The sequence below is a fragment of the Protobothrops mucrosquamatus genome, unplaced genomic scaffold, assembly GCF_001527695.2.
Source record: "Protobothrops mucrosquamatus isolate PMUCROS unplaced genomic scaffold, P.Mucros_1.0 scaffold51, whole genome shotgun sequence".
Lineage (NCBI taxonomy): Eukaryota > Metazoa > Chordata > Lepidosauria > Squamata > Viperidae > Protobothrops > Protobothrops mucrosquamatus.
Window position 1 is genome coordinate 594,909 of NW_015386432.1, and position 21,845 is coordinate 616,753.

Genomic DNA, 21,845 nt, shown 5'->3' on the forward strand with positions numbered 1-21,845 from the left:
CCCTCTTGCTGGGAGGAGGGGGGAGGAGGAACGCGCCGGGATCTCGCCGTCGTGTGTGCTGCGTGTCTCTGGATTGGCTTCGGCGCAAGCAGTAGAAGAGAAGGCGCTGCTGAAACGCCGCGGCGGCGGCCTCCTCGCCACAAGGGAAGCATGTTTTGCGCTCCTTTGCTAGCCCGGACTGGCGGCAGCTGCCTGAACGCCACCGCTTCTCCTTTGCAACGGCTGGACGTGCGTCGTTACGGAAGGTTAACTTCGGTGGCCAGCAGGGCTCCGCCTCCCGCTCCAAGGAAGCGCCATCCGCTGAGTGAGGGCTCCCGCAGGAGAAGGTGCACTGGGGGTACCCTGGAAGTCAGGACGAAGTGGATCAAGCCCACCGGCGAAGACACCGGGATCCAGATCTATAACAGCTTGAGCAGAAGCAAAGAGCCCCTTATCCTGAGAAATGCCAACGTGGTGACTTGGTAGAATAATTAGAAAATTGTCAAATCTATCCTGGCTTGGGCTACTGATAAATTTTCAGATCCCCCCCCCACACACACCTTGGGCAGGATTGCTGCGCTTACAGAAGCAATGAAATATACCTATTTTGTTGCTGATGGAGATGTACAGTAGTAAATGCTGGGTGGCGGAGGGAGGAGCCACTCCTTTCGAAGCTTTCCTTGACATGGGGCTTGTAAAATTATAGGCCTTTCTCAATGGGAAGGAAAAGCGGTACAGTAGTACAGAATTGGATTAGTCCAGTGATGGTGAACCTTTTAGAGACCAAAAACTGGCCCCGCCCCTGCTCCATCCCCCCTGCCCCTGCTCTGCCCCCCCATCCCCTGCCCCGCCTGCCCACAGGACCACTCACCGCTTCCAGGTCCCACTGCAGATCACCCAGGCAGCCCAGCAGCGCTATGGCGGCCACACCCTCTGCCCGCGCCCTGCAGCATCAACTGCATGATGGGGGTGTGAGGGCAGAGTCTTGTCTACGCTGCCTGGCTGCCATGTCCTTGGCTGCGCTGCTCCGTGTGGGCCACGCTCGAGGGCAACTCTCCTTCAGGGGGGCTGCTGAAGAGGGGGTCGTGGGGGGAGGCAAGGCTGGGGCAACGGCATGTCTGCCCACAGAGAGAGCTCCGAGTGCCGCCTCTGGCACCCGTGCCATAGGTTCGCCACCACTGGATAAAGTCAATTAAAAAAACAGTGAGAACACTTTATTTTTATCCCTCTTTTCTAAAAAAAATAAAAATAAGTTAGTTGAATAGAATGGGGCTCTTATTGGGGATTGTAGCCTAGGCTCTAAAATGGCAAAGTTTTGGTTTGTGGAATTTGGAAACTCATCTGTCCCAAGGCCTCAGTGGCCTCCTGAACTTGATCTTGCAATGAAACAGGCATACAGCATCTACCTTCCAAATAAGAAAGAACCCTGTCAGATAATGCTCAAGCAGATAGAAGACAGGTGTAATATTAGCAGAGGCCAAGGAGTAGCTACAGATGAAGAAATTCATATGCCAGCTTCTGTTAGAATAGGGTACCATATCTGACCAGTGAAATTAGGGACAGCAATTAGGTGGCAGAAAAGAATTTGAATGTCCAAATCTATTGCCATCTAGAAATCTTCTGGAGCTTTGCTCAGTTATTAAATATTTAAAGCAGAAACAGAAAAGCAGAAAACGTAAAGGTAGCATTAAATAACATGTGCTGACAGATATGTGGTCTAAAAGTAAAGGTTCAGTTCCTGATCACTTTACAGACATGTTAAGATAATTTACTTGCAGAGAAACATGTTTGTCATTGCCTTTATCTAGGGACCTGTTACTCATCTTCTACTTTGTCATCCAAGATTGACTAGGTAGTGCTATCTAATTGGTGTTGTAGTGATGTGCAGCATGCATAATTATTCTTTTTACCTATCTTGATTATGAATTAGTTGGAAGACTTAATGTTATGCAAGGCTGCTTTAGGCAAAGAAATGGGTAAAAATAAAATCCAAACTCTTTTGAGGCTTTCTGGAAGTTCCTTATTGTTTGCATATCAAAGATGATGATTTGTGGACCTCCTGGGCTTAAAAAGCAAGCTCCCAATCTAGATGTGATTTAGTCATTTGTTCTGCCTTATACCCTTTTCTTTGGAAATTTGCCATTGTTCAGTTTGGACCTAATTAAGATGGTAAATTTTGAGCAGGTTTAATGTGGATAATAAGATATGACTCTCAAAATATATTTCTTAGTGAAGTCTCCCTAGTATGTTACCAGAACTAGATAATTTCATCACCCATGGTTAGTCATTGTGGCTGATGTTGAACTTTTAAAAACTGTTCACTGATGTGACTTTTCCCCTTGTATCTCTGATTTTTGTCACTTTAATTTTATTTGCAGGTACAGTTGTGGGCCTACTGTATATGATCATGCACATCTTGGACACGCTTGGTGAGTTTTAATCATTTTTGTTTACATTTGTACCTCACAGACTTCTCTAGATATAGACTATAATTAGCAGCAGCAGCCATAGCAAATTGTGTTCCATAGTAAAATGCTGACATTTGTGTAGTGCATGCAAATGCCATTACAACCTTCTTGTATAACATCTGTTCAAATTGCAGTCTTTGTGTGACAATGTTGTCATTTGTTTATTATTTATTAGATTTTTATCTTGTCCTTGTTCTCCCCATAAATGACTATTTTATTAGATAAATTAGCATTGATTAGCTCTTTCAACAAAAAGCAAGAGTTAGCTGAGTTAACCCTGATATTGTATTTATACATAATGAAAGTCTCATTAGGTTCACTAATCTCAAGAAACTACATAGAGAATTGCCAAAGACATTAAATGGATGAAGATTAGATGTAGCATGACAGATGGTCAATCTATCTGACCAGGGAAGTCTGCAGAATGGTGTTCATGACACATGATCAAAGCCCTGCCCCTTTTTATGTTTGTTGTGATGGCATCTTGTCTTTTCTAACACCCACTCACCTCTGTCTCCATGGACACCTCTGCATCTGACTTGGAGAAAAGAATTTTTCAATATATATTATGTGGTGGTTGCTTTACTCGATTGAAAGATTAGGTCAGGGGTAGGCAACCTTGGCTCTTTTATGACTCGTGGACTTCAACTCCCAGAATTCCTGAGCCAGCCATGCTGGCTCAGGGATTCTGGGAGTTGAAGTCCACGAGTCATAAAAGAGCCAAGGTTGCCTACCCCTGGATTAGGTGAAACATTTTATTACTTGTAGTATTCCTATTTTTCAGCAATGGGTGAAGTGGTTAAAGCAAGGACATAGTCAAATACAGAATAGTTTTTTGAATGTCTTCCTTAAGTAGAATCTGCTAGTCCTATTTATATTGTCCAGCTAGGAAATGATGTTATAGGTGCCCTTCCTCTCTGGTACCCAGAGAGTTGCAGCTCCTCATTTTGGAACAACTTATCCCACTGAGGTCAGGTTAGCTTCTACACTTTTCTCCTTTCAGAAGTAGAGTAAATCTGTTTTGAACATTTTTGATATCTAACTGCAAAGTGCAACTTTGGATACAACCTGAAATTCACCTCCTTGCAGTATGATACATTTTTGGCCTATTTATTATCATACGACATTTCCAGATCACCAAAGTAAACTCACTGAAATATCTAAGAGGACTGTGTAGGGACCCAGATTTAGAGGGGAAAGTGTGATTTGGAGCATAAGATGATATGCCACATTAAACCTATTAGCAATCAGATTAAGCCAGGATTCCTTGAAAATACCACAATTGGCTGACTTCAGATTTAATAATGACTGTATGTATCAGGAGGTTATACTATAAAATATATAATTTTATTTTAGGGAGCTAAATAATGCCAACTTATCTGATTAGTAGTAATATGAATGTAATGATTTTAGTTATATATTTTATTAGGCATATAAAATTATGTTATGAGCATTGAATACACACATTTAGTGACTGCAATTATAAAGCCGATGAAAAAGTAACTTTATGTTAATCCTAGTCACTGTGTGTGAGCCATAATATTAATCTAATAAATAAATCTTCACATTTATTACCTTTGCTCATCTGTAAAACAAAGGAAAGCTGAAATAAGATCATAAACACAGTTGCATTTTCACCTTACTTAATGACCAACTTGCTAGTTCGAATTTTCACTAAATGAGGACTATCTGTATTTTCTAAGTAGAAGTTATTACCTTGTTTCAATAGAAATGCAACATCAAGGAAGACGATAAAATTGCTAAACAACTTATTTATCAGCAACTTAGGCCTGTTTATTTAGGGCTTAATCAAAACAAGACACTTGTCTAACAGTGCATATTAAAGAAAGTTTATCATCCTCGTTACTGTATGTTAGTAGTCGAGCTTATTTCAGAACGTATAGGTGTAAGATTGCTTTGAAAAGAAAAAAAAAATAGAAAAACTAAGCCATGGTTGCAATATTCTATTCAACAATAGCTATAGTTAAAAATAGTTGAAGCTGGTATAGAAATGCCACCTGTCTCTTGTATTTTGTAGCCCAGTTCAAACATCAGGTAAAGTTCTGGAGGAGTAAAAAAAAAAACTTCCTGTGGCATTTTATAAATATCTGAAGGTTTAACTGTTGATTGACCTGATTCCCAATTGTTAACTGCAGCAATAGTAAAATGTCTTCTCCCTTCCTTACCCACCGAGTGAAATCTTCATTCTGCTGAAATTAAGACAACATGGGATAATATTTTTGTGTCAAGTAGCTATAAATTTTGCTCAGTTCTGGCTTTAGAATTATTTAATTTCAACTGTAGGTGATTTTAAGCATCCATCCGAGACATATGTGTTTGCCGCATATTTGATGCCTAATTAAAAAAGCAGGATAGATCTCAGAATCCTGAAGCTTTCCTATTGCACAAAAATTACATTTTATGTCGTAGTAAATCTTCTAATGTACCATAAGATTCTGTTGTTCTAATATATTTTGGATATAGTCAGAGCTAAAAATGATGATCAGAATTTATAAAACTTGTCACTGCCCTAACACATTCATGATTTTTCTCCCTGTATTTCAGTTCCTATGTAAAATTTGACATAATTCGAAGAGTAATAACAAAGATATTTGGAAAGGAAGTAGTGATGGTGATGGGGATTACAGATATAGATGATAAAATAATTAAAAGAGCACATGAGGTAAGTATATAAATCAGCCTACTTTATACATGTTTTTAGAATGTATATCTATTTTATATCATGTATTACGGTACTTTATATATGTTTTATTGCTTGGTATATAAAATCTGTTCTGTGCTCTTCTTGTATTGTGCTATTTGCATCATATCCAAGATAGATAGTAAAATACAATTGATCTGTTTGAATTGATTTTAAATAAGCTGAAAATAGTTAAAACCCTCGAAATTTATTTGTTTATTTATTGAACATATTGGTAGGCTGTTGCAATCAAAAAACTACTCAAAAACACAACATAAAACAAACCCCAAATAGAAACAAACACAAGGACACTATAGTACAAAAGTAGTAAGAGAATCAAATATGGCAATAACAAGTCAAATCAGGGGAAAGCTCTCTGACAAAGGTTCCATTGCTTTAGGAATACTTTAGAAAGAAAGCCCAGTCCACCAGAATTATATAAGCAGTGGAAAGCCTTCATAATGATCATGGTGAGCAATCAGGCTTGCTTGAAGTCAAAATCCTTATTTGAAATGACCTTCTCATAGCTTCCATTGCTATGGTTGCTCCATCAAATGATTTGGAGAATCCTTTCAAGTAAATGTGCAGCCCCTACAACAATTGCAGAATGAGGAGGTCAAAGCTTAATGTCAGGGGAATATTTTTTCTGTCTGATTTTTAGATCAGCACATTTTTAATCACTTCATATTATTACTTTAATTATGTTTGGTTACAATAATAATTGGGACCAGGAACTCTGTTGCTAAGTGATGCAATTGTAAAGCATGATGTGAAATTACTGCATTACATAGCAACGATAATTCTTTCAATCCTAGTTGCTATTGTTAAATGAGGACTTTGCAGGTCATTAAGCTAGGATCTCAGTCATCACAAGTTCTTGACTTTCCTCATAGGAAGCTAGTAGGGAATGCCAGAAATAATGATTACATGACCAGGGGATCCTGTGATGAGCAGAACTCCAAGGACCAGTGCCTGTCCAGCCTAGACGAGTTCAAATCACCAGGACCAGATGGATTACACCCCAAGGTTCTCAAGGAACTGGCAGATGTGATCTCAGAACCACTGAACTATATTTTTCAAAGATCTTGGAGCACTGGGGAATTACCAGAGGACTGGAAAAGAGCTGATGTAGTTCCCATCTTCAAAAAAGGAAAAAAAATGGATCCAGAAAATTACAGACCTATCAGCCTGACCTCAATACCTGGGAAGATTCTGGAAAAAATAATCAAACAACGAATCAGCGAACAACCTAGAGGCAAACAAAATCACTACTAAAAGCCAACATGGGTTTGTCAAAAACAGATCATGCCAGACAAACCTTATTGCATTCTTTGACCAAGTGACAAAATTAGTGGATCAGAGGAATGCTGTGGATATAATCTACTTGGACTTCAGTAAGGCATTTGATAAAGTAGATCACAACTTACTACTCGATAAGATAGAAAAATGTGGGTTAGACAGCATCACCACCAGATGGATTCGTAGCTGGCTGACCAGCTGTACTCAGCGTCTGGTGCTCAATGGAACTGCATCTACATGGAGGAAAGTGTGTAGTGGGGTGCCCCAGGCTCTGTTCTAGGCCCAGTGCTCTTCAACATCTTCATCAATGATTTGGACGAGGGGATAGATGGGGAATTCATCAAATTTGCGGACGACACCAAGCTGGCAGGAATAGCCAACACTCCAGAAGACAGGCTTAAGATACAGGAGGACCTGGACAGACTTGAACACTGGGCGCTATCTAACAAAATGAAATTCAATGGTGAAAAAAGTAAGGTTCTACATTTAGGCAAGAAAAACCAAATGTACAGGTATAGTATAGGGGGTACCTTGCTCAATAGTAGCAACTGTGAGAGGGATCTTGGAGTTCTAGTGGACAATCACTTAAATATGAGCCAGCAGTGTGCTGCAGCTGTCAAAAAAGCCAACACAGTGCTGGGCTGCATTAACAGAGGGATAGAATCACGATCATGTGAAGTATTAATACCACTTTACAATGCCTTGGTAAGGCCACACTTGGAATACTGCTAGGTCAAAACCAGTGGTGCTACATTTTTTCTACAACTCTGAGATCTTTCTCATGTCTCTTCTCGTTGTTTCTACTAATCCCCTGACCTCCGATTTTGTATATTCCTTGCCAACGACCTTAACCCATACAGATCAAAAATGAAGAGAAGGACGAGGGGGGACATGATAGCAGTGTTCCAATATCTCAGGGGCTGCCACAGAGAAGAGGGAGTCAAGCTATTTTCCAAGGCGCCTGAAGGCAGGACAAGAAGCAACGGATGGAAACTGATCAAGGAGAGAAGCAACCTAGAACTAGGGAGAAACTTCCTGACAGAACAATTAACCAGTGGAACAACTTGCCTCCAGAAGCTATGGGTGCTCCAACACTGGAAGTTTTTAAGAAGAGACTGGACAGCCATTTGTCCAAAATGGTATAGGGTTTCCTGCCTGAGCAGGGGGTTGGACTCGATGACCTCCAAGGTCCCTTCCAACTTGTTTTTATTATTATTATTATTATTATTATTATTATTATTATTATTATTATTATTATTAATATTATTTGCTGAATAAATGGTCATAAATCAAAATCTACTTGTATATATTTCAAAATTATTTATGTATTACTGGACAACCCGTGACTTGTTGGGTCATTGTTTCAGAGATATTTCTTTATTGGGTGCCTTCAACAATGGCAGAGTTTCTAATATAATGGCAAAGTTCTGCCTTTGAAAGTAGCCCACGTTGAAATGTACAGCATAGTCAGACATAGGGAATTTTATGTTTATGACATTTTGGATTATGTCATAAAGTACTTTATGGTTATTTTTATGTCATAAAATGTTTTATAAAATTTATCAAATTTCAATTCCGTGGGAGTCATGGGTCCCGGATTTTGGATGCTTTCTGTAAGTTAGTCCATTTGAGCTATTTTGGTTGAAAAAGTTTTGCCCTTTGATGCACCATATCACCCAATAAAAGGTTACAGGAATCAGAGTATTAATATTATATAGATAGATGTATAAAATTAGTAATTATTAAATCATAAAAATCCTGTTGGAATGGATCTTGGAGATCCTTTGGGCCAGTGTTTCTTAAACCTTTTAACATGTTAATTCATTAGAAGAACAGTTGGTGAGACCTCTTGGTTATATCTTGATTTCATAACCTCTGTTAGCTCTTACATTTGATACATGACTTAATCACTTGCTGTTTTCTTATAGATGGAAATCTCCCCAGAAACCCTTGCTCGTTGCTATGAGGAGGACTTTAAACAAGATATGGCTGCCTTAAAGGTACAAACATTTAATTGATATGCTTAATGTTGAATGTAAAACTTGTTTTGTTGCAGAGCTGCTAGGACAATGGTGGAGAACTCCCTTTGGCTCAAGGGGTGCCCTAGTTGTAATAGTAGTTGTTGCACCCTCTTTGTTTAGCTTTGTAACAACACTTTAAAACTTTTAAGGAAAAAATTCTGGATGCAGCAGTAGATAGGCTGTGGTTTAGATTTGGTTCTGAGGATCTTACCCAAAAAAAAAGAAAAAAACAAACTAAGTGGAAGAAACGTGGATGTGGGACAAGAAGAAGTGGAGGACAAGCAAGAGAAGTAGGTAGAGTTAAAAAGAAAGACAATAATAAAACAGTGGAGGGAAAATGAGATGGAAATTATTAAACCATAGGGTTGGAAGAGAAGATCTAGTCCAGACTCTGCTCAGACCATCCTAGGCCTGGGAATCTGGAGGTGTGATTGAGCCTTTGCAACATTTAGATTGATTTGTTATTGTTGGGTTTGATTTTTTTCCCCAGTTACAGATTACATGTGTATTGTTGTGTCTTCATTTTTATGTTTTTATGCGGTTTTAATTATTGTTAGATGCTCAGAGTCATGAACCTGAGATTGTATCTTAAAAGGTTAAATCATGGCAAATGGACCAAAGTTTATTAAAACTGAGTCTGTAGGGCAAGAGTTGGTTCTTTCCAATGACTATCTGCCTACCCAAATTTTCATTTTGACTTGGATGAGTAATGAAATGTCTCAGTTTTAATAAACTTTGGTCCAGTTGCCATAATTTAACCTTTTAAGATACTCAGTTCCTACCTAATTGATGTACTCCTTTGGAGAGACATTCCTTTGCTTTTGTATCACTTTAATCAGCAGTTAATCATCTCCTTAATATATAATTCTCTGTTTTTACATAGGTCCTTCCTCCCACAATTTATATGAGAGTAACTGAAAATGTTCCTCAGATAATTTCTTTTATACAGCAACTTGTTACTAATGGATATGGTTATGCAACTTCACAAGGTAAGACTTCCCAATGTTACGGTAATTCTGTGATGTATTTGCAGTTCAGTTAGTACATTGCTTTGGAATTGGCTGGGCCATTCTTGACCCACCTGTATAGATAAGATGAGTATTAGTAACACTGTTACATTTGTGCATTAATGCTGCCTTTTTTATTGATGAGATTGTGACGCATGGCTTGTTGAAAGGCCTTATCAAAAGAGGCAGTGTAGGTTAACAGGCTACATTGCTGAGTTAGGGCTTATCCACAAGACTCCTGCAGCCTTTCCACTGGCTTCTCTATCACATTGTACATTTTTTCCTCTTTCCTTCTTTCTTTTGGCTACGAGCTTATTATATTACTGGCAAGGGACTTTGGAAATAATTGGGTGTAGAAACATAGGTAAACCATTTTTAAGAAATAAATTGACCTAACACCAGAATGATCATTGAACAAACAGTAACTGATTCCAATTTTTGCTTGTAGAATATGCTCACCTTCACTGATTATGGAGACTGAGAAATCTGCATCCTTGGCACGATCTTTGTCTCAGTGTGTTTTGTTCATTAATGTATTTTTGTTTCTTGGGCCTGCTATGAAATTTCTCCTGCTTTGGTACTGAAATGTGAGCAGCATAGGCTACCTGGCATCATCTCTAGGGAACAGCATACCCAGGACCATTCCTTTGCATCTTGTGTATAATATGGGCTAGCCTGAATCGTTGCATAAAAGTAGAGGCATTGATTGATGATTCCCTCGAGTACAATACTACATATTTCCCATCTTTATAATAAGATCAAATTGTTTATTTCCGACAGGTAATGTTTATTTTGATGTCCGTTCTAGGGGAGACAGATACGGAAAACTAACAAATATTTATCCTGAGGCCCAGGAGGAATTTGGTATGTTATTGAAGGTTACTGACCTTTGTACAAGTTTATTTATTTACTTACTACACATATTTCTTCACTAAGATTCTCGAGAGTTTGCATATGCCATAAAATATTCTTAACATTAACCAGCCCAGTATAAAGCAGTAACAGCAATATAGCAATACTATAAAAATCGGAAGTATTTCCTGCACTCTTTCCTAGAACTATAGCCTTGAACAGTTGTAGAACTATTTCCATAACAAGTTAACTTTATAGTTATCTTGGCAAATGCATGGCTGAGGGCAGACTATGTTTCACATTGTGTAATGAAATTAATTTATATTTCTGTGAACTCTTTGGATTCCATAAGAAGTTTGATAATAAATTGTATAAATAAAATGAGTAGAACCAAATTGGAAACAAGATAAAAATTACGGTCCAGCTTCATTATTATATATATATTATTATATTAAAATATCCGGAATTAGACAATCCACATCAAGTTACCTTCCCCAGAACTGTTCAAATTTGTCTTGCCAGCTATACAAGACCTAAAAAAGGTAGTAGTCAACCTTCTGGAGGCAAAGTATTCCTCCGTATTGAGCCCATCATAGAGAAAGGTGTTTTTTTGGTCAATGTTCTCTTGATTTCTCTGAGAGACCAGAGCCCAAGCACCTTTTTCTTGGAAGCATGCATGGGATAGGCAGATTCTCAGGCAGTCTTTACTGATGTATGATACTTTCCTTTTTTAAAACAGTAATTTTATTAAAAATTACAACTACAATGATAAAAAACTAATATAAACTAAAAAAAAATAAAAGAATAAAAAGAAACAATAGAAGGTGCAGAAAAAAGACAAGAAAAAAATAGGAAAAGAAAATAAATATAACGGAAAAGAAAAATATAAAAGGCATGATTTCTCCTTTTATCACAAGTACAGGTAGTCCTCGACTTATGACTACAATTGAGCCCAAAATTTCTGTGGAGACATTTGTTAACATGAATTTCCCCCCATTTTGCGACCTTTCTTGCCACACTTGTTAAGTGAATCACTGCAGTTGATAAGTTGTTAACCTGGTTGTTAAGTGAATCTGATTTCCCTATTGACTTTGCTTGTCAGAAGGTCACAAAAGGTGATCACATGACCCCGGGATGCTGCAGTGGTCATAAATATGAACCAAGCATCTAAATTTTGATCACATGATCATAGGGATGCTTCAAATGTCATAACTGAAAAGCCTTTGTAAGTCACTTTTTTCAATGCCATTGTAACTTTGAATGGTCACTAAATGAACTATTGTAAGTTGAGGAATACCCGTAGAAATAATTTTAGTAATTTATCACGTTCTCTTAAAATACAACAACTGATTGCTTCTTCCCACTCCCATCTCTTAACTATAAACAAATCCTTAAAACCTCATCAAAGTGTATTAAGGGTTACTTTTAAAAATCTTGATCTATAGCCCTTTCATATAGTGTCCTAAAGATTTATTTTCATTTTTTCTTTGTCCCTTCTCGCAAAGCTTTGTCCCTTCTCTGTTCAAAGCTTTTAACAAGCCTCTTTTTTTTGCAAATCCAATATAGGAAAATTATCCAGGTCACTCTCTTGAGTTTGGTAATTGTATATCCCTTTAAATTGTTAAGACATTGGTTGGTTTCTTTTGTATGTCCAGATATATAATACAGCGGTCCCCAACCTTTCAGGCTTGGCAGACCAGCAGGGGGAAGGAGACGGGATGGCTCTGTGTGAGCAGCAGACGCATGGGCGCACATGCTCACCCACCACTTCCGGTTCCGAACAAGCTGTGGCCTGGTAATGGGCTGCGGCTTGGTGGTTGGGCATCCCTGGTATAATACTTTCTTTAGTTAGCCACTGCTGGATCAATATCTATTCTTTTACATTTACTATAACTTGATATTTTCAGCATTAAAGAGGACTTATCCCAGCAATTTAAGTGGGAAATTGGAAGGCTCTCAAGAAAGATTGAGGGTGTGTCTATGCATTTAATCCTGATCTCTTATACATAAGCTTCATTCCAATGCACAATGCTAGGTACTGATGCTTAGCTCTAGCTAAGCTGAATAGAAAGTTTAACACATGAGGTGGCAGTAAAGCACTGCACAGACAATAAATAGGTGTACATGCTGATCCAGACTTTTTAAATTGTGTACAGGTAGTTCTCAACTTATGGCCACAATTGGGACCAAAGTTTCTGTTGTTAAGCATTCATTGCAGTTGTTAAGCGAATCATGTTATTAATTGAATCTGGATTCCTCCATTGACTTTGCTTGTTGGAAACTGGCTGGGAAGGTCACAAATGACAATCACATGACTCCGGGATGCTGCAACCGTCGTAAATATATGCCAGTCAAAATGCCTGAATTTCAAACATGTGACCATGAGGATGCTGTGAATCATAAGTACGATAACTGGTCGTCTTTTTTTTTCAGTGCCATTGTCACTTTGAACAGTCACTAAATGAATGGTTGTAAATTGAGGATTACCTGTATTTGGGATTTGTTCTGGTCATTCAGCTAAATGAGGCCCATGACATCCACACTATATGATGGATTTCTTTGAAACATTGAATTCCGGGGGGGTTTCTCTTTAATCATGTCATCATTACTTGTTATTGGCAGGCCTTAGTGATAAGTGTCACAAGAAGGATTTTGCTCTCTGGAAGGCAGCCAGACCTCACGAGATATGCTGGGATTCCCCCTGGGGGAAAGGAAGACCTGGCTGGCACATTGAATGCTCTACAATATCAAGGTCAGCTCTTTTTCATTTCCTAATCTTGCTTCTGTTCAAGAACATAGTAAGCAATGCTGGCAGAAACCCTACAGGGTCAGTGTGGGGTGTCAGTTATTTATTTTATTTACTTAATTAAAACATACAGCTGCTCATTTTATATCAAACTCTGGGTGGTTCCTAATCAGGAATGAAAACAATATCAATAATAAAACAACATAAAACAATATTAATAACTATTAAAACCACAAACATGTTTCTATTTGCTAAAAACATAATAGGAATTGCAGTTTGGGACTGTTCTAAGTGAACACTTGGAAACAGACTCATCTGAATGGCACGATGGCTAACTAATGCCAACAGCTTTTTGTCTCCTTTGCAGCTTGAAATCTAAACTAACTGCTATGGTCCATAGCATTGTCATCCTGAATGTTGATTGATTGATTGTGGCATATGTCTCTTGTGTTGAAGCCAAGCTTGTAGATCTGGAGATTGCAATAAAAGAATGGGAAGGCGTTGACAGAGTTTTCTATGGCTGAATGTTGAGTATAGTTTCAGTAAAGAATTGAATTTGTGTATTATATCCCTTATGTCTTTGTATTGAGCCTATCAAATTTGTTGAAAGTGGTGGGGGAAGGCATTTTAGAAATTTGTTGGATTATCTCCAGGTCAATTTCCTTGGGCCTGGTGAAAGGAAATGCCTCAAATAAGACAGCTTACAAGACAGAATTGTACATTTTGCAAATAGCTCTATGTCTCCTTTTGTCTAGAAAAATCCCTTGCAGCAATTATGTTTATAAGGACCAGGACCAATGTGTTATTTTCCCTCCACAATGTAAAGAAGACATCAGAAAGTATAGCTTTTCCAGGAACTACTCAATTAAATTAATGTGAGGTAATGGATGGAGAGAAAATAGTTCCAATTCAGTTTAATGTATAAGTAAGATACAATCCATTAATATTCAATATAATTAAATCTATATTAAAGTCTGTAAGGTTTAGGATGTTAATGTAAAAGTAATATTGATGTGAGCTACATATTTCTTTACTATATCATACATTTTAGCACAATCTGGGCCTTTAGAGGTAATCTAGCATTTTCTTTTGACAATTTGGATGCTAAGAGCAAGGCTACATGTAATTATCCAGTGGCACGTTTGAATTACATGCAAAGGTATAGAAAATCAGATCTACCAGAGTTTGGAAATATTGCAACATCCAAGCAAATGGCTTAAAGAAATTCCCTTGAAATGTGTGAAGAATAAATTCCCAGGTTGGCTCCCAATTTTTTATTGATTTGAAGCCATAGTTTGGATATTAATTTTGTATTAATTTATTAACATTTCCTTAAATCTAGTCATTGTTCATTTGTTTTAACCTATTATTATTTTAATAGTCTAGTGTTTGGGGGACATTTGGATATCCATACTGGTGGTATAGATCTTGCATTTCCTCATCATGAAAATGAAATTGCTCAATGCGAGGCTTATCATCAGTGTGAACAATGGGGAAATTATTTTCTACATTCTGGTAAGTTCTGGTTTAAATAAACTTTTAAATTTTTTTATTCCTTTTATTTAAGTATCAGGATTCATGAAATTACATGGCTATGAAGGACAATGAATCAAGATATATAGAAACTATCATAAAGTGAGCTTATTTCATGGCCTACAAGATGTTTCCATGTTGAAACTATTGAGGTTGATTATACGTTGTGCTGCTCTACCATATAAGGCAGGGGTGTCAAACTGCCGGCCCATGGGCCGGTTTCATCATTTTGAAGCCACGCCCACCCCATTGCCGGCAGTGCAAAAAGAGTCGTGATACGTGACATGACGAGTTTAACACCCGTGATATAAGGTATATAGGTTTAGGCAGGTTTTATAGCATGAATCACTTTTAACTGTTTGGAGTATCTCTGGCTGACCTTTCCAAGGATAAACAGTGCAGAGCTCATCCATCCATTTGGATGGTTAAACATGAAAATTTAAGACAAAAGTTTACTTGGATCCTAATTTCTAGAACTAATGGAAATTCATAAAAGTTGACTTTGTTGTCCCCTTTCTCTCTGAACATCCTTCAAGACTCTTGCCATTTGGAAATTATTTTAAAAAAACATCATGTAAGGACAGAGAGCTACTAAAAACATAGTAGTAGCACTTTGCTAGAATGGAATTTTGTTACACAAGGAACTTTTGCCCAGTTTTAGACCTTACTACTATATCCTTGCACTGCTGGCCACTTTACTCAAGAGGGACTGTAAAATTCCTTGGAATCGCTGAGTTGATAGAAAAGTTACATTCTGATGATGGATTTTAGAAAGTGAGATGGGTGGTGCCTAAATTCGATAAATAAATAATATTGAGATTCAAGCCATTATATTCTTGGAAATATTTACATAGAAATACTACAAGACATATTCTGAATTCTGAGCAGAGGGGAAGGAAGGAAGGACTTATTTCTGAAAAAAATGGTAATATATCTGCAAATATTTTCATTGTGTTTTTGTCCTCCACAAATATAGTTTCTTGCCATTAAATGATAAACTGTATCTTCAGGCTGCCTGAGTCTGAGAAAATAAAAATGGTACTTGTACTTTGCACTTGGGAGGGGAAAAATACAAAGGTAAAATTGAATAATAAGAAACACCTTGGGGAGTAGGGATAAACAATCTCATTCCTTTGTCCTTGGGGGAGATGGCTATGTGCAATAGGTTATATAGCCTCTTGGGTGGGGAGGTTGGACTAGATGACCTACAAAGTATTTTCCAACTCTGTGATTCTGATTCTGATAGCCATTTTATGAATAGAATTCCCAGCTATGGCAGCCAATTTGTGAGCATTTCCATTATAATATTTTCAAAAGTATTAAATGTACCTGTGACCCCCAAATCGTTGCATACCCAGATTTGTAGAGGAAGACTTGTTATCTTTCAAAAAAGAAGATACCTACATTTGAGAATACACATACTAAGGGTAATTCTTTTTAATATTTGTTTAATTTGAAATTTTGAATGTAATACTTTTGCAACAGTCCAAATGTCTTTGACAATTGATGTAATTTGATCACTAAATGGCATCACCACACAAGTGATATATATTTAATAGACATTAAATCTCGAACGACCAGTTTTCCCCAAATCTTTTAAAGTGTTCTGAGTTTTTCAGCACATACAGTATTTCTTACACATTTTTTTTTACTGTTCTTGTGGTGTTTTAGGACAGGGATCCCCAACCCCCAGTCCATGGACTGGTACCGGGCTGCAGCATGCCAGCAACCGGTCCACACAAACAAGCAAAGCCCCATCTGTGGGATGCAGGCAGCCCACAAAACCACGCATTCTCTGGCCCATGGAAAAACCTTTCTCCATGAAGCTGGTCCCTGGTGCCCAAAAGGTTGGGGACTTCTGTTTTAGGAAACAGCAGACTTTTTAGTGTTACAATTGGTGAAAGATTCAGTATTTTGCAAAAGAGATAGATTGGATGTTGGTTTAAATTGATATAGTAATTTTTAAATATTGAATGTCTTGAATCTAACTAATACGTATCTTTTAATGTATGTTTGCCACCCTGAGTTATTTATAAAAATAATAAAGACTGGGATGAAAATAAATAAACACTACCAGGATGAAAGCTGCTGTATTCATTAATTGGTTTTTAAAGTGTCTACAAAGTTTCTTTAACTTGGTGTGAATTAATAATTGACTATAATGATCACTTTGAGAAAATAAATGGTCGGTGTTGTGTAACAGAATATAGAATTAAAGTAAACTTAATAATAATATCTTCTAGCTTTTCTTGCAATATTTATGAAATGTACTGATGGATAAAATGTACCATACTATATATTATCACTTCTAGAATCCAGAAATACTGAGACAGCTGTAAATTCTTGAACTATAGCCTGTAAAAGAAATTTAAGTTGGTTTCTATCTCAGGAAGTGCATTATTTTTTCTAAAAGTAGACTAAATGATATACAAAAATGTTATCTTGAGTATTTTTTTTTGCCATAAAATATATCCTGTAATTAATGAATTGATAGAAAATGAGAAGTTTTATTATCTCTCTATTTGGCAATATTTAATTACTTAAATTTTATCATAAGACACATCCCTAAGTCAGTTACCAAAAATCTATTTTTATCTGTGTGAGGTTTAGAATTCTTATTATTTATTGGTACATAAAAATAACGGATAATATTTAAATATGAGTGTTGAAATAGTCTCAGTTTTTTGTTTTCCTGTCTCCTATTAAGAAAAATAATTTTCTTTTGTCTTTCCTAATTCTGGAGCAGTTTTTGTTTTTAAAACAAAGTAGCAACTTGCTTTTTCATTCCAGGACATCTGCATATTAGAGGGAGTAAAAAAATGTCAAAATCACTAAAAAACTACATTACGATTAAGGTACTGTAAACTCACGTTATCTAGCTATTTCTTAATAATATTTTTCTGTGCAAAACTGTACCTGCAAGGATTTGGACTGTGTAGAAGGTGGATGGGAATGGCTTGTGGAGGCTAGTGTGAAGAGAATTTGAAAACAGAAGCATTGGGATCTTTTCTTGAACAAATTTAGTGGGTATCTAAGACAAATGTATATAGAGGCAGATAGAGTAATAGGAGCTTCCTGTTTTTATTCTTTGAAGTTGGGCGGAACCCCTAAAAACAAACAGTACAGTCCTGTGCATTATTATGCAGAATTTACTCTCTGAGGCCACTGGGGCAAAGGGTTAAATTGTATGTTAAAAAAAAGAGAGAATTGCTCTGTTTGCTGTGACTACATGTCCCCTTTCTTGCAAATTCAAGATACAAGAGTATGCCAGTGTCCACAACTCTCTTGCCAGCAGGTTTGTGCCTTCTATGAGGGCAATTCAGAAATAAACCTCTGTTTGGTTATCAATGACAGACACTCGCAGATACAGAATTTTTATTATACACATTAGAAAACTACAACATTACATTACTCTTCGACATAATCGCCATTCAAAGTGAGGCACTTGTCATAACGTCTTACAAGGTTTGAAATTCCTTAGTAGGAACTGCTTTAAAAGTTCTTGGGTGCATCTATCGGTGTACGGGCAAGCATTATTGTGAACTAACACTACACTGGAAGGCATGCACTGACTCTTGTTATGGATGGCTCATCTGAGTTTTCGTAATGTTTCACAGTAGACTTCTGAATTGATGGTCGAACCACGCTCCATGAACTTCACTAGCAGTACTTCTTTGGCATCTTCACATTTGGCACCACTTTCAGTGTGGTGTTGGCTCACGATAATCCTCGCCCGCACACCGCTAGACGCACTCAAGAACTTCAAGCAGTTCCATTGGGATGTTTTTGATCACCCCCCATAGCCTAGATTTGGCGCCGAGTGACTACTACTAAGGAATTTCAAACCTTGTAAGATGTTATGACAAGTGCCTCAATTTGAATGGCGATTATGTTGAAAAGTAATATAATGTTGTAGTTTTCTAATGTGTATAATAAACGTTCTATATCTCTGAGTGTCTGTCATTGATAACCAAATGAAGGTTTATTTCTGAATTGCGCTTGTATATCTCTTATTTTCATTACTATCCATTTCTTGTTCTTATCAAAGAATAACCTCTGTCCCTGTTTGACTCTCTGAGCGATCCTACCAGACACAATATATAAAATAGGGTTGATCACTTGCCACTAAACGGTGCTGGCCTTTTTCACTGAGGAAACTGAATCTCTTTCACTTTGGACTATAATAGACTGAAATTAGTTACCTTGCACCAATATGGTATATATTTTCAGTTTGCTTTATCCTCAACTTGCTGAGTTTCTGTACAATTTTAGTTTTAATATATTTTACATTTCTAAAATATTAATGTTTCTGAAAAGGCAAGTGGGCATTGCCAGTCACCCAGGACAGAGTCATGATGGGCTTTTGCTGTCTTGCATTTCCACATCTCTGCATCCATAAGAAGTATAGCTACACTTTGTTTTCAGCAAAAGCCCCAAATGCTTTGTCAGATTCTGCCAGATGTCATGATTTGGGGCATAAGGCTGATTGTAGGCTGCAGAAATGGAAGAACAACTTTAAAAAGAGGAGAAAGAGTCGCATAAGACAAAAGTCTTCCAGCTGAATCCCAGAAACCTTTCCTGGGGTTAGAAACATAGTGTGTATACACATTATTTACAGGGTGGGATAACACACACTCTTGCAGTGTGCCTAGCTCTGAGTGTGCTTGTATTTGTCTCTTCTCTGTTTTTGCCATCTTATGTATGTGCACTGAGAGAGCAAGTGCATTTTAAAGCTTCCCTTTTTCTTCTTGGTCTTATCTCCGCCTCATGTTTAGGGCTGCAATGATATTTGAGAAAATATCAGATTTGCTAACTGGTCTGGACAGATTTGTTCCAGTTCAAACCCTGAATAATCATTAGATGTAAAAGCAAATATTGGCATCCCTGCATGAACATGAAGTTAATAATGTGTTACATTTTAATCTAAAGGTTGGGGTGTGATGGAAAGCATTTGAATTCTGAAATGGGGCCCATCATCCGTGCCTTGCCAAATTCTTCATGATCTAACTCTGTTAGCAAAATCAAGAAAGAGACTCTTTCTTCTCTTTTTTTTTTTTGTTTCCTTAGGATTTTCTAAAAGAATTTTCATCTGATCAGTTTAGAATGTTTTGTTTGCGGACCAAATACAGCTCAGGTAAGAAAATTTCTTGGACTAAAAATGACTTTACAAGATGTATATTGTTGATGAAGTTGCAATTAGATGCTTACTTTATGTGCATACCTCTGAAATGACTACTTTTAAAATGTTTTCAGGGGACAGCTTTAAATTTTAAGACCATTTTGTTTTGTTCTTAATTTCAGCTAAACTTTAAAATATATCCTTTTTCCAGCTAGCAACTGAAGAAAAAGGCTCTATGCTTTATTTTCATAGCAAAATTAATAAGAGTTCAGATTTTGACCGATGCAGGAGTATTTAGTGACTTATTTGATGAAGTTGTGGTTTAAATCCATATTCTGTTTATAGTCCAAAATATGGCCCATTTTATTTCATTGGAAGATTTCAATATATTTAGATGTTTCATAAAATACATTTTCAATACCTTGAAAAGATCTGCATATCATAGCGGAAATTGCAGGAATACATTCAATGTATATCACTTAGAGCAGGGGTCCCCAAACCTTGGCCCACGGGCTGGTGGCAGGCCGCTGCCCATTTGGAACCGGACCATGGAAGTGGTTGGTGCATGCGAAGTTGCGTTTGTGAAAGTGGTACGCATGACTGCGCTGAAACCATCCCTTCCCTCCCCCAACACTGCCTCCAGCAGTCTGCCCAGCCACAAGGGCTGGGATTGCTGACTTTTGAGGAAAAACAAGACATAAATCTAATAGATAAAAGGATTCTTTTATCACAGTATCACATTGATTGGCTGTTTACTAAAATCTGAAATGGAACATCAGTGATATTGCTGCTTTTATTTGCAATAGATGCACACGGAAAGACATATAAAAAATCTGATTGTGTATTTGAAATGCATATCAAACATATCCCCTCATCTGTGTGCTTTGATTTAAAACAAAGACATAACAAACAAATCATGCCAAGTCTGAGTTGAATGAGAACGAAGTGAAGTTTTCTAAGAATTTATATATGGGGGCTTTGTAAAATCTGACAAAACATTGTTTATCTATGGTGGCCCTGAAGCATTATTCCTCCTCCTTTGATCCAGAGTCAGCACAAAAATCCATTTGTATATGAAAAAGATGTCCCCCCCCCACTGTTATATGTACTCTGTCATCTAATCACTATGTCTGCTTACCCTATCTACCTATGCATTCACTCAGCCTTTTTCTCTTGCTTGCTTGCTCAGTCTCTGCTTTATTGATGATTGTGCATTTAGTCTCCCGCCCTGTCTCCTATCCATTCACTAGCCATACACAACCAGCCTCTCCCACTCAGACAACCCATCTTTCTGGGTATGAGAGTAATGCTGCCTAATGCTTCCGGTCAGTCAACCTCATGTCACATACCTTGGTTCCCCTAAAGTCAGTCTTATATCATCCTTTTATTATAACATCATAATGATAAGCAAATCAGTACCTGTAGATGAGGTTGTTGGAAATACTAAGGAACTGTTACCTAGGCAAAAGGGGCTAAAATATTTTCACGTCTAGAGTACAAAAATAACATTTGGAAGTAGCTGAGAGAAATACCTCCCTAATTCACTGGGTTACAAGAAGGGAGATGGAGGTTGAGCACAATCAGACTTGCAAAATTCTGTTATTATAGCCAGTCTCAATAAAGTATAGTTTTAACTTTCCTATGGAGTTAATTTTGTGGTCCGGTCTACTTGGGGAGCTGGCAGTACCTTTATTTCTCAATCACATGTTCATTAGCAATATGGTTCTCTGATTCAATCCATGGCATTATAAATGTCCTCTTACAAATAGTACATTTTACTTGACGGGGCAAATAATTTTTCAGTTGCTGCTTTGTGACACCCTCCCTCCTCCCCAGCTTCAGCAAATCAGATTTTGTAAGAGGACATTTCAAAACACCAACACAAAGAAGAAAATGTGGGACTCTCTTCCTATTTTTCAAAAGTAATATTGCCTACACAAGTGAATAGCTTTAAATTTGTTTTAGAACAAGATGATTATTAGTTCCAGATTGTCCCAGTGACTTCCTACTAAAAGCTAATATATCCAGAACTTTCTGGTATGAAACAGTTCATTCTCTTTAAACAGGTCTGGTACAGTTATAAAAAAAGTAATAGACTGAAGAAATTCCTTCAAAAAACA

At 37.4% G+C, this 21,845-nt stretch overlaps 1 protein-coding gene across 1 annotated transcript in view; it reads left to right on the plus strand.

The window, feature by feature from the left end:
* Positions 1-66: 66 nt before the first annotated feature.
* Positions 67-21,845, plus strand: part of CARS2 (cysteinyl-tRNA synthetase 2, mitochondrial) — a 32,675-nt gene continuing 10,896 nt past the window's right edge. Inside the window, exons 1-10 of the mRNA XM_015811821.1 lie at positions 67-461; positions 2,358-2,408; positions 5,013-5,130; positions 8,376-8,447; positions 9,352-9,457; positions 10,256-10,339; positions 12,950-13,079; positions 14,455-14,588; positions 17,397-17,461; positions 19,674-19,740. Coding sequence (XP_015667307.1) covers positions 151-461; positions 2,358-2,408; positions 5,013-5,130; positions 8,376-8,447; positions 9,352-9,457; positions 10,256-10,339; positions 12,950-13,079; positions 14,455-14,588; positions 17,397-17,461; positions 19,674-19,740 — 1,138 coding nt within the window. The 5' untranslated portion in view covers positions 67-150. The remainder of the gene's footprint in view (positions 462-2,357; positions 2,409-5,012; positions 5,131-8,375; positions 8,448-9,351; positions 9,458-10,255; positions 10,340-12,949; positions 13,080-14,454; positions 14,589-17,396; positions 17,462-19,673; positions 19,741-21,845) is intronic.